At 34.9% G+C, this 12,675-nt stretch overlaps 1 protein-coding gene across 2 annotated transcripts in view; it reads left to right on the forward strand.

Annotated features, from left to right (window-relative positions):
• CNTNAP5 (contactin associated protein family member 5) overlaps nucleotides 1-12,675 on the forward strand; it is a 728,931-nt gene that overhangs the window by 147,896 nt on the left and 568,360 nt on the right. For both annotated transcript variants that reach the window (XM_039876503.1, XM_039876504.1), the window contains exon 2: nucleotides 6,078-6,182. In XM_039876503.1, the coding sequence (XP_039732437.1) occupies nucleotides 6,078-6,182 (105 nt within the window). The remainder of the gene's footprint in view (nucleotides 1-6,077; nucleotides 6,183-12,675) is intronic.

Consider the following 12,675-nt stretch of genomic DNA (forward strand, 5'->3'; position numbering starts at 1 on the left):
GATGTAGTCCCAGCAAGACACTTATAAGTGAAAGTCAGTGCCTCTACATCCAATATCTCCTAAAATCTTAGTAGGATTGTTTAAAAGGCCAGGAAAGAATCCCCGAGTCTTTTTGTTAATCTCTAGAAAGGTTGAGCCCCACTTCTGGGTGCTGCTGCAGCCTGCTGAACCCACAATCTTTCCATCCCCAATCAAAATTTCAGTGCACTAGTATGTCCATCACTGCCATGTTTGAGAAATTGCCACAATTGCTTTTACTATTTTTAAAGGCTGACAGAAACCCTGACACCTAGAATGTGCTTAGTTAAAGTTTGTTGGTTGGACGAAGGAATAATAACCCCTGCCATTTTCAGCTGAAGGATCTGAAATATAGAAAGGTAAAATGAGAACATATTCATAGTTAAGGTGGAGAGAGCCATTATTCCTGGATCCCAAGCCAAAGGTTTTCTGTATATAATTGTGCATAAACATAAGGTGCTCTAAAAAATTATGGATTATCTTCAACTCAGTAGATGCTTGGCTACTTGAGCTCAGGGTCTATGTCTTTGACTTTAAGTCCATCTTCCCATGGCAAAGAGCACAACCCTGTTTAAAAAGATAATTCTGTATTAAGTTGGAGATGATGTCAGGAAAGAGAAGTTTTGACACTCTTCACGATTCATTTGGAGAGCCATAATTTTTGGTCTGCTGATCAGGGTGTAATTTATCTTTTAGGGTCTCATGATAGAAAACAGGGACTTTCAAGAGTCATATTAAAGTATTTTTATTGTTTGCTAAGTGAAATTATAGGTAACAAAGGAAAAAATAAACTAAGCTAAAAAAATGAGTCATCATTTCTAAGCACCATTGTAGGCACTACATAAAATGCATGCTTTTAGTCTTTTTTAAAAACTAGGCCATTAAGTGTGCAATGCTAAGAGGAATTTTTATCTCACCTGTAAATACAAGTGAGTCTTTTAAGCTCCAAATCCCCATATATAGATAATTTACTATGGTAATCAAGATGAAGCTTACAATTTAACTTCAGGAACATATGTAACTCTATATGTTGATATTTTAATAATAATGAATAAAAATATATGTTGGCAACAAAAAATGTTACTTGAAGTATAATCATCTTTAAGAGTCTAAAAAGCTGTGTAAAGATCATATTTACTCAGAATTCTCTTTTGTGAGAATTAAGGTAAAAAAGACCTATAGTATTTAACTGTGCATATATATTGTAGAACAAATTATTGCCACTTCTTCAGACTGAAAATATCAAATAAGATGTTTGATTTTAATATTCATAAAAATACTAATAAGAAAACAATCCATTTCTTTTCTTTTTTCTCTTTTTATTTATTTATTTTTCCTTTGTTGTTTGTTTGCTTGTTTGTTTGTTTTGTTCGGTCAGAGAGTTGAAAGAAGAAATAAAGAAGGCAAGGGAAATAGAGAGGAAACTTAAATTCTTTTGAAAACTATAAACTTTTCTTCAATGTTTTTAATTTGCCCACAAAACAAAACTATATTCTTCCTCGTGCAGGGAAAAAATAGTCAAACCATTAAAACAAATGTGAAGAATAATATAATTAATGTTTACCAGACTTGTGTACAGATGGTAGGTAACTCTGACCTAGTGGACACCACCTGGGAGTGAGAAAACCTGAATTTGGGTCCAGGTTGGTCCACAAATCAAATGAGTAATCCTGAGCAGTCCTGTCATCTCCCTACGCCCTGAGACCCTCATTTGTAAAGTGAAGGGCTTGAATTCCACAATTTCAGAGGTCCCTTCTAGTATTTTTTAAATTATTATTTATTAATATACAGTTGACATACAATGTTATATTTGTTTCAGGTATACAGCATAGTAATTTGACATTTGTATATCTTACAATGTAATCACCACACTAAGTCTAGTGACCTTCTATTGATATCCTTTTAGTCTATGAATGTACGAGTAAGTCATTTCCAAAAAGGACTGGGGTTGTTCAACAGCTGCTGAATGGAAAGACCCAAGGTGCTTTCATCACACCCAAGGCATGGATTTTTATCTGCCTGGGGGTGGGGTGGGACGGGAGGTGGTCTTTATATGATAAAGGAAAACAGTAAAGATGACAAGTTATTTGTTGAAGAATAATGGAGAATAATAAATCACATGTGAATAAGGTTAGAATTTTTTTAAATAGCTTTTTAATTTTATCTAGTTTTTATAACGCATTTTTTTAGGAAAAAGGCCCATGAATAGGCTTTTTAAGAGCATATTTTGAAAATATCCTACTATGTCAATGCATTATTAATTTATGAAGAGTGGTTCATTTCTGGAAAAATGATCCCTGGAAAAATTATTATGGTTTGTCTCAGGTTATCAGTCTTATTGGAAGCCAGACATTTAATCCCTCAGAATTTTGTTCCTAAACTTTAAACATCCCTCTCCCTACCCAAATTTCTTTACCCTTTCATCTTTCCACATGTAAATACTGATAAACATTCACACATGCTTTTGGAGGAACTGAATCACAAATTTAGCATCATGCAGACACACTATCAAAAGGCTGAGAAGTGAGTGGAGCCTAAAATTTGGTGACAACATGGGATTGATTATTTAAAGCTTGCAGGTGGAGCAAATGGTGCTTTATTTCTTTTCTTCCCAGACTTGTGTTTGGTGTGGTTCAGCCGATGCTCCACAAGGCTGCCAATCCACAGATGGAGAGGATCAAACCATGCAATGTTGCCCTCACTCCCTGTGTGTCTGTCTTCACTTTTTGTTTCCCCTCCACTTCATGTTCTCCTTCTCATTTGGTTGACTGTAAACCTTCAGTACAAAACAGCTATTGATGACACCAATTCTTGGTCAGGTTTAATGACATAGAAACAAAATCCCAGGATAAAATCTTTGAAATGGTTGTTTTTGATTGCAGCAGATGTTACAGACAACTCATATACTGCTTCCTGTTCTCATTCTGTGCTTTCTCCCTTAAAAGAGAACTTTTTCCATCTATTCTCATTCTATCTTTATAATGATTCTATGGGTGCATATGGCAGAGATAACTCTCTCTGAGAGATGGCAATAGAGATAAAGCATAGTGCATTTGAATGCATTTTTTGAAGTCACCGAGGCAAGAGAAGGAACCAGTCCGGAATAGGAATCTCCTTACTCTGGCCCTCCTGTGATTTTCTACTACATCAGGATGTCCCAAATCATGAATTAAAAACAAAACAAAACAAAAACAAAAACTAATTGTTTTGATTTATGCTAGATCATTTCTCCTCAGCTTTAAGAATAGGACAGATGTCTAAAAATAACACACTTTTAGATTTAGAAGCATTATGCAAATATTTTATTAATTCCTGATGACTAAGGGTAATTTAATTACAGAACTTCCCAGTTTCGGAGACATTGTCAAGTTGGTTCGTGGAGATGGCAGATGGAACTACCTGTTTTCTGAGAAGGGGGAGATCTTTCCTCCTTTCTGGTTTGAAATTTTCCCACTCATCACTTTTAGGGATTGGGGAGAGAAATTTCAGACATGCTCTCTAACAGCCACTGTTACAATGTACAGGGTCCATGAGAGTGGAGTCCTGAAGAATCTCCTCTGGATTCTTTCATTAGCATAGATTGTTTTCATATATTTGCTAATTTCCAAAGTAAAAACATTAATCTCACAAACTTAGACATGGAAAAGAACATTTCAGAAGAGGAAATGTGCAGTAGGAAAAATGGCAGCTGATATTACAAGGCCAGTGGGCTTTGGAAGCTTACTTTTCCCTGAGGCAATGCCTTGTGAATGATAGGACCACAGAGGGCTGGAGGAGATGGAAAAGATCACTTGCCTAGATGTTTAGACAGTTCAGTACCCATTTCACCAGCTTCAAAGTGACCTTGTAATTTTCCTAAAAATTTTCATCAGTTTATTTATTTGTTTATGTCTTTATATTTCTCAATGGTCTTCCTTGAGTTATGCCACATAATTTTGTTCAAATATATCCCTAATTCCTATTCAAGATGAAAGTAGGATCTTATAAATATTTATTGGACTGAATTAAATTGAAATGAATAAGTCACTTCTATTTCTATTCAGAGGAAAATAGGGTAAGGGGCATAGCACTAAAAATGTCATCAGTGACACATAAAAAGACCATAAGAACCTAATAAAGATGATAGCACAGTTTTACACATGTTCTATGCTTAATAAATCCATAAATACTATAATAAATATAATATTTTACCTTCAAAAGATTTTCAGTTTGCTTGCAGAAGTGGGTGTCAGAAGGGTTGTGAGTTCTTGGGAAGTGATGGAGGCAATGTTGTTTGAAATTGAAGAATAAATTTAGATGTGCATAGGTGGGGTCCATCACATAGTTGTGAACTAACTGGGATATTATATGGTGTATGTGCACACATGTATGGAACACTCCTGTGGCTCAGTTCAATTAGTTTCAATTTTCTACATTCACCTGATGTTTCCTGATGATAAAACAGGCATAAGTAAATACAAAATTTGCATTAATGTTCAAATTATTTTCCAATAAATAAGGTAGCAGATTTATGTTTTCAGACAAGTGTGTTGGAGGTATGTATGCACCTTCCCTCACTTGCATCTTATGCCAAGAGAAAAGTGTCCCTAAGCTCTGCTTTCTGTTCATGAAATGGCCATATCTGCTAAGATGGCCTTGCTGTGGTTTTTATGTTATTTCTCTTCAGTAAGGATCTGGCTCTGTTACGTGTTTGTCAAATATCTCAAAACATTTTTTAAACATTTGTGTTTGAGGAAAAACTCAAAATACGCTGTGCCAGTTAATTTTTTAACACATTTAACAAACAAAAATTTAATCCTTATGTTTCTCATTAATTTTCCTATAATTAAATGAAATACCACTCCCAAAGAATTTGTTGGATAAACAGCCCCATAATCATATGTATATTTTCTTTAAAAATACGTCAAATCGACTTTTCCTGAGAACTTTTAATACCATGAAGTTTACTTTCAAACTGAATAACACATTTCAAATTTCAAATTTCAAATTTGTTTTGTCAGAATTATGTCTAGGTTCCATGAAGTCATTTTGTAATGTCCTATAAGATCAGCTGTAAAGAAAATGGAAAAATGGGAAAAGAGTGTTAGTACTATTATATAAATTCCTTCCTTCTTTTTTTCCTTCTTTCTTTTTTTCCTTCACTATCCCATTCTTTCAACAAGATTTTATGGAAAGCCTATTTATGTATCAGATTCTTTTCTGAGGTTCTACAAAGAGCACACCACCTATGAGAGGATGCAAACAAATAAATGAAATAAAAAAAAAAAACTTTTAGATGACCAATATACTATGCAAAGAGCAGCATTCTCTACACGAGATTGAATGGCCAGGTGTCAGTGTCAATATGGGAGAACATATCTATGCTATCAAGCCCACCTCTCTGCCCCTGGCCGCACCCTGTTCTGCATTTGGGAAGCATCAAAGATGACTTAGAAAACACACTTACCACATTTAGAGAAGGCTGGAAAGGTAACTACTGAAGTAAATATCAGATTCAAATTGAACAAGATCAAAACTATTCTCTATTACAATGTGGAGAAGAAATAAATTATTAAAATTAGAAACTTATTTTCCAAAGATTTTTACACAACTGGGAATGAGATATTCTAAGTTATTCTATCCCTCTAGATACAACTATTACAAGAGTCCTTAGGGACTGAACATGGGAGAGCAGTTAAACAATGTTTTCCCCTTTAATATAGAATAAGCTCAGTAGCTGTAACTTGAAGCTTTGCTCAAAGGATTAATTCAAGGAATGGTTGGGTAGTTGGGTTTTTGAATTAGATAAACCTGGGTGAGAATTCTGGCCACACATGTTTTTAGTGTGTGACCTTGAACAAAATAAACTTAACATCTCTGAACTTTATCTAACTGTGAAGGTAAGTTATACCTGTTTTTCAGGATTGTTGTGAGTAGATGAAATAGCACATAGAAATAAGTCATGCTAGCCTTGTTCAGATCAGGAGTTAATAAATGGTGGTGTATATTGCCACGATTCCTTTCTTTATGGACTGTCTTTCACTAAGAGAATTTGCTCTCTTCCTCTTTGATTGTTTCAGACAACTGTGATGACCCATTAGCATCCCTGCTCTCTCCAATGGCTTTTTCCAGTTCCTCAGACCTCACTGGTACTCATAGCCCAGCTCAACTCAACCGAAGAGTTGGTGAGTAGGGTGACTAAATCTCTAAAGCAAAGTGCTGAATAAGCACACAGCAGGTAAATGGAAGAAACACTGATATCAAGCCCAAGATCACAGTTTAGGATAAGAATGGGAAGAGGAGGTTACGACAGAATGAAACAATGTTTTCCAGCACAAAAAGGATATTTCTTTATCAGCTGTAAAGAAAATGGAAAAATGGGAAAAGAGTGTTAGTACTATTACATGAATTTCTTCCTTCTTTTTTTCCTTCTTTCCTTTTTTCCTTCACTATCCCATTCTTTTCCTTCACTATCCCATTTTCCTTCAGTATCCCAAAGGATATTTTTTGTGCTGGAAAACATTGTTTCATTCTGTCGTAACCTCCTCTTCCCATTCTTAGTCTCATGAGAGAACTTTGAGAAAATATTTTTTTTTTAAATTTGCTTTATTTTTAATGTTTCATGTTTGTAATATAAATAGCTACTAAAATATATTATTATAGTGTGTATAAATGAAATCTACCAAGATTTTCCTTTATAACTTCGTTTTAATAAAATTTAAATGTGCTGATTTTTAAAAATGTAAACTACTATTAAGTTGAAGTAGGAAAATATGAATAAAGTATAATCCTACTAGCTAGAAATATAGAGATACCCATAGTTAAATGTTGGGTGTGTATCTTTACAATGCATGATAGAAATAATAGCAGACACTCGCTAGCTAATCTCTTATGTGAAATGCTTTTAATAAATATGATGTTGGATATCAAAATCAATATATGTTAAATCAGATTTGAATGTTGACATATACATATGTATATACATATGTGTATATACACACACACATATATAGATATAGTTGTACAGTTGATTTTTAACTTTTGAAGACTATCTGATATTTGTATATTTGTATATCTAATGAGTGTTATAAACTCCTTTTCAAGTTAAAAATAATTTTGTACACAATTTCAATAGGTACACTGATCTATTAGAGTTTATACTAATTACTTAGTTATATTTTCCTATTACTATGTAGAGCAATCACATTAGTAAGTCTTCCAATGTTGAACTATCTTTGCATTCTGGAATAAATTCTAATTGATTGTTGCATTATTGATATTGTTTTTATAATGTACAGTATGATCCAATTTGTTAACATTTTAATTTATAGTTTTGAATCTGTTAATCAGAACTTGATTGCAATTTTCATTTTTATGTTTTTTGTTTCATACTACATTTTACAGGTTTTCTATTATAATGGGATCAATACTTTAAAAGTTAGCCGGTTCTATGCTTTGTTGAGCAAGAAGCTTAAAAATATTATTCTAAAGGGAAAAGAATGGAAAATCAAAGACCGAACAGAAAAATATAAACAACAATTTTGTATTAATACTGCCCTTAGCAGAATACAATGCGCCAAAATTTTTAAAAAGCAATTCACTTATGTTAAGGTATTTTGTCTTCACAAAAATACAATAAAGTAAATGTTATTACCTTTTACCTTCATATAGGGTACCTGAGGCTCGGAGAAGTTTTAAAACTTGCCTAAAATCAGAGTTAAGAAGGAAAATGCTTGGATTCAAAACTAAGTCATCTGAATCAAAAGTTTTCCCCTAACAATCACATCAGCAAATTAGTTCGTTAACATGGGTTAAATAAAGTAAAAAGACTTGGAAACTGTCAACTAGAGTTCGAATACTGGCTATTGCATTTACTTACAAGCTCTGTGAGTATCCCAAAGCCGTTTACCTGCTCCCAGACTCAGTTCTTTATCTGTGAAGAACTAATATTTCCTGCCTTGCAGCATTATGTGTAGACAGAGACCAGACTTTCCCATGTTCAAAAGATCTTTCTCACTGCATGACAGAAAATTCCTCTGGAGCAGAGAGGTCCACTTATCATTTCAGGAAAAAACACAGGTTGGCAGATTTTAATATGGTCTCCAACAGGACGTCTATAGTCAGAGTTTGTCTCATCCCACTAAATTATGCAGTGTCAGAAAGTCATTGGTGCCTTATAGCTCCTTGGCAGTTTCTGAGGAAGCTGTGAGTCTGATCACAGGCCAGCTCCTCTCATAATGGACAGATATTGACAGGGCACAGATGTCTCTGCTCCAATTTACTATAATTGTCCTGCTTACAGGGGAATCTAGCCAGCCCGAGGCCTGCATGAGTGTATGCAGAGAGGAGGTTGACCTCTCTTCCTTTTCCCGGAGTCTAAATCAGGAAGGCCATTCAGGAGACACAGTCATAGCAATGGAATGTATTGGCCTAGAACTCATCCTCTAGCACAGCTCCCAGGACTGACAGCCTCCCTTGTAACACTAGACCCAGCCATAGTGCTCAGTGGGAATTAAACACAGAGTGAAGGAGGTATCAGATGACTGGTTCTCATCCAAGCACTGTACATTTGAATCATCTGGAGAGATTTACAAGTAGTAGTGCCTGGACTTATCTTCCAGTTATTCTGAATTAATTGTCTGGAATGGAACCCAAGCACAGATGTTGATAAAGTAAATAAATATAAGCTTTGCAAATGATTCTAAAATGCAACAAGAGTTACCAACTGTTAGATTGAATGAATTAGTGAAAGACAAAACCTTTTATTAATATTTTATTAATATTTATTGAGCACTTACTACATGCTAGGCACTGTATTAAAACCCTGGCACATAGTTGGTAAAGTAGCCATGCAACCTATTTATAAGGTTGTTACATATATAATGCAAATGACCACATAATTAATTAATAGAAAACTTGGTAGTTAATAATATTGATATTATTATATTTTATATCTATACAATATATATGATGTACATGTGTATATATACATACACATATAGTAGGATATATAGAAAAATTCAACTATATACATGTGGTTGGATATATAAAGTCAGAGTATATATAGAGAGAGATATAGAGGTGGATATATATACATATTTCCATAAGTAATAGGATATATATACACACAAGTAAATATGCATATATCTGTATATAATATGTGTATTGTAATATGTACCTCTACATATACACACATATATAAAACATATACAGAATATATACATATATAATATATATTATAATAAAACAAGTTGGGTAAATGTTATCAAGAACGGATTTGTCATGTTTTCTAAATATAAAATTTAGAAAGTTAAGGATCAAACTAATTTTTATTTATATTGAAAATATCAGTATAAAATAATGATTCATATTTCTTCTTCTAAAAACCGACTTATGTCCTATCTCCGCACTGAAAAAACCTGGAAGTAATTTTAGTCCTGCCTAATGAACACTCCTTTTCTACATGTCTTACTTTAAAACTTCCTTTTTATTTCCAAAGAGGAAAGACATAAAATATACCTCAGGGAAACAAACTATTCCACATGGTTCGAAAGCTAGGAGACTCTCAGGTATACATGGAGCTTTCAAAGAACATCTTGGTTTTAATTTGAATTCTCCATATAGTGTTTTAAACAGCAAGTTCATAGCCAAATGCTAAATAAGTACTACTCTGTTATCAAGTTTGGCTCGTCCCTGAATGGTGGGATTTTATGCATAAGAGTTTATACTGTTATCAGCTTATGCCTATTGGCATACAACTAAAAATTTGAATAGTAATACACTATTAACCCAAAGAAAGAAGATACCTACCAAGGAAGGCTCCCAGTATCTAACTGAGCCAGCAGCCATTGCTAAACAGAGGTATCTCACACAAACCATGCTTTCAGCAGGGCCAAACTACCTGCCATCTGCACTGAACTGCCTGCCTATACTGTATCCTTGCTGTCTGAGTCAGCCCTTATAAAAGAGTTACTGGAATCATATTTAACAACTATCCCCATAAACATCTTTATTGACTAAGTAGTGTGATGAAGGACAGTGCTTTTGGACCAATCGTATTGTGAGGATTTGGAGTCCTTATTTGCATGAAAATGAACCTATCAGGTATCAGAGGCAGGGACTTCTGGCTGTATAAGTCTGCTCCCCTCTGGCTCAGGGAGCACATTTTCTCTTTACATTGAAGACTGCATTTTCTAGGCTGGAGCTGAAACATTGAAGACATCTTGCCAGAGCAGAACTGTCTGGCTACTGACTGGCCTCACTCAAGAGCCACCTCACCCAGGGACCCCCTCAAAGCTATACTGTTCCACAGCCATTCAGTATTATAATTGAACTGTAACACTATTGAACTGTCTCACAACCATGTTGTTCTGCAGCCATGCTGTATCACGATTGAGCTGTTTGCATTGAGTGAAATTTCCTTCTTTATCTCAATCTGAGGACTCCTGTTGGTATTGCATTGGTGCCAATGACCATTGATTGACAATACTTAGCACTTATGGTAAGCCCTCAATGTTCTAAGTTCTTAAGGTACATCAACATCATTTTTATAGTTGCCATCCATGCAGATATGATTGTTATCTCTGTCATAATTAAAAAATGCATTCCAGAGAGAGGGAAAAATGAATATTAGAATAATAATCCTAGGTAGATACAAACCTAGATAATGTCTTACGAGGTAATAAGATCTGGGGCTTAGATCTTCTCTATTAGACAAACATTTATAGGTTAACATGTAACTTCACAATATCTAATGTATAATTAACCAGCGAGTAGCATAACCAAATGACAGATACATTCTCCTAGAAACTTAAATAATAATTGAATAAACTTGTTAAAAATTACCCCAAAAAGACATTGAAAAGACACATTGTACTCTCTTTTGATTTCTAAGTTTGGGGTAGTTTCCTATTAATCTACTCCATTCATTTATTCATTCACTTATCACAGTATTTCATGAATTTTTTTCTACCTCTGTCATTCAGCCTTCTACAAACTTGTTAAGGAACTTCCTGGTATTCTACCCAAGATGAAATTCGAATTGTAAAACACTTGACTTCCACAAAACTAAGTCTTTTTGATTGAATTGAATGTGCTCAATGGCATCCTTGCAGCTCATTACTGCTCAACTATTTCACAAAGATGAACCCTGCAAGTCTTCTGGCACCATTTAGAATTGCCAAATCTCCGAGGAATTATAGGCAGGTTTCTCCTGCTTTCAGAAAGTAGAGTGTTCACGTGAAACCTTTCATAAGCCAAAATAACATAAAGCGAAGAAATGATTAGCATTAATTTAAAAGCAAAAATTTTCTTCAGATTTTTTCCATTAGCAAAAATAAATACTAATATAGGTCTTTCGTAAAAGCAAAGTGATGTAATACGCACTTTCAAAAAGCAAGGAATACCCATAGACCTTTGGCATGCATTGAACATAGGTGATTAAGGATCGTTTTACCTCCAGTGTGTGCTCAGAGCTCAAGAGTACACATCTCTGACCTATATTCCCAGGAAGAAAGTGTGCACAGTTGATAAGTGTGTCATGTCAGAGGTAGGGGTCATTTCAAAAGTTAAAAAGAAGTATATAGGAAAGGTGTGCTGATGAGCACTCTCAGAGTCTGAGCAAAGCAAGTCTAATGAACTCTGTCAGTGACAAACTCATATTTCTGAGAGAAAATGCACCCTTGGAAGCAGCCTGTGAGCTTAGGCGCTTCTGTGGCATGCACTGTCTGAGCAATCCACTGAAAGAAGAAGGGGTTAGATGGTTAAAACCCACTGTAATAGTCTTCACAATGCTCTCATCTATGAAAGGGATTTGCCAAACGAATTTTTTGTTCTCTCACTTCCACATACCTCAGTCCTCATCTCATCCACACGCAAAGAAATGAAAAGCAAGGAAGAGAACTAATTACTTTCGAAAACTAAACTACAAAATACATTAAAATGGAGGTCAGATCACCATTCACTTAGGTTGCCAAGTCAACTTATATAATTGTGCCTTAGCAGAGATCTGACTTTGTCAAATGTGATTTGTTTTGTGGCAAGAAAGCTTTTGATCTGGGCATTAAAGTCAGCTGGGCTAAGAGAAGCACTTACTGTCAGCAGGAAGTACAGGAGCTAGTGGCACAGCATAAAGCCACTAAGCTGTGGGTTAGACCTGTTTGAAAGTGAGGGGAAGGTTTTAAGTTACTTTATATGATTAAAAGGCAAATAGAAACAGTCATCTTTGGCCTCATGAGAGGGGAGGTTTGTACGTTTCTTTCTCATCTTTCCCCCAATATAGTTTTGCAAACAATTATGTTTACCTTTTGTTCCTTGAAATGTTAATCCTTCTTCCTCACTCAATATATTTTTGAAATGCCTGCCTGTGTAAATTGAGATTGTGTGTTTCTAGCATGACAATTTTATTGCCATGGAGAATTTGATTTTTTAATGTCAAGGCACTTTCAGCTTCCTAGGCTCTTGGACTAATGAAGAGGCTTAAAACTCTTGCCTCCCTTTGGCACAGAAACCACGTACACCTTTATCCTCCCTTGGGCAGCACTGGTTGTAAAAAAGCTAAGGACACATGAAGGTCTTTGGAAGTTGGTTTTCAGTTCAGCATCACTGGTCCCTCTGTGAGGAGATGTGAATTAGGAATGGTAGAGGAATCAGGGTTCTCACGATTAGCATGATATCGGC

This window comes from Pteropus medius, unplaced genomic scaffold (assembly GCF_902729225.1).
Source record: "Pteropus medius unplaced genomic scaffold, Ma_sr-lr_union100, whole genome shotgun sequence".
Lineage (NCBI taxonomy): Eukaryota > Metazoa > Chordata > Mammalia > Chiroptera > Pteropodidae > Pteropus > Pteropus medius.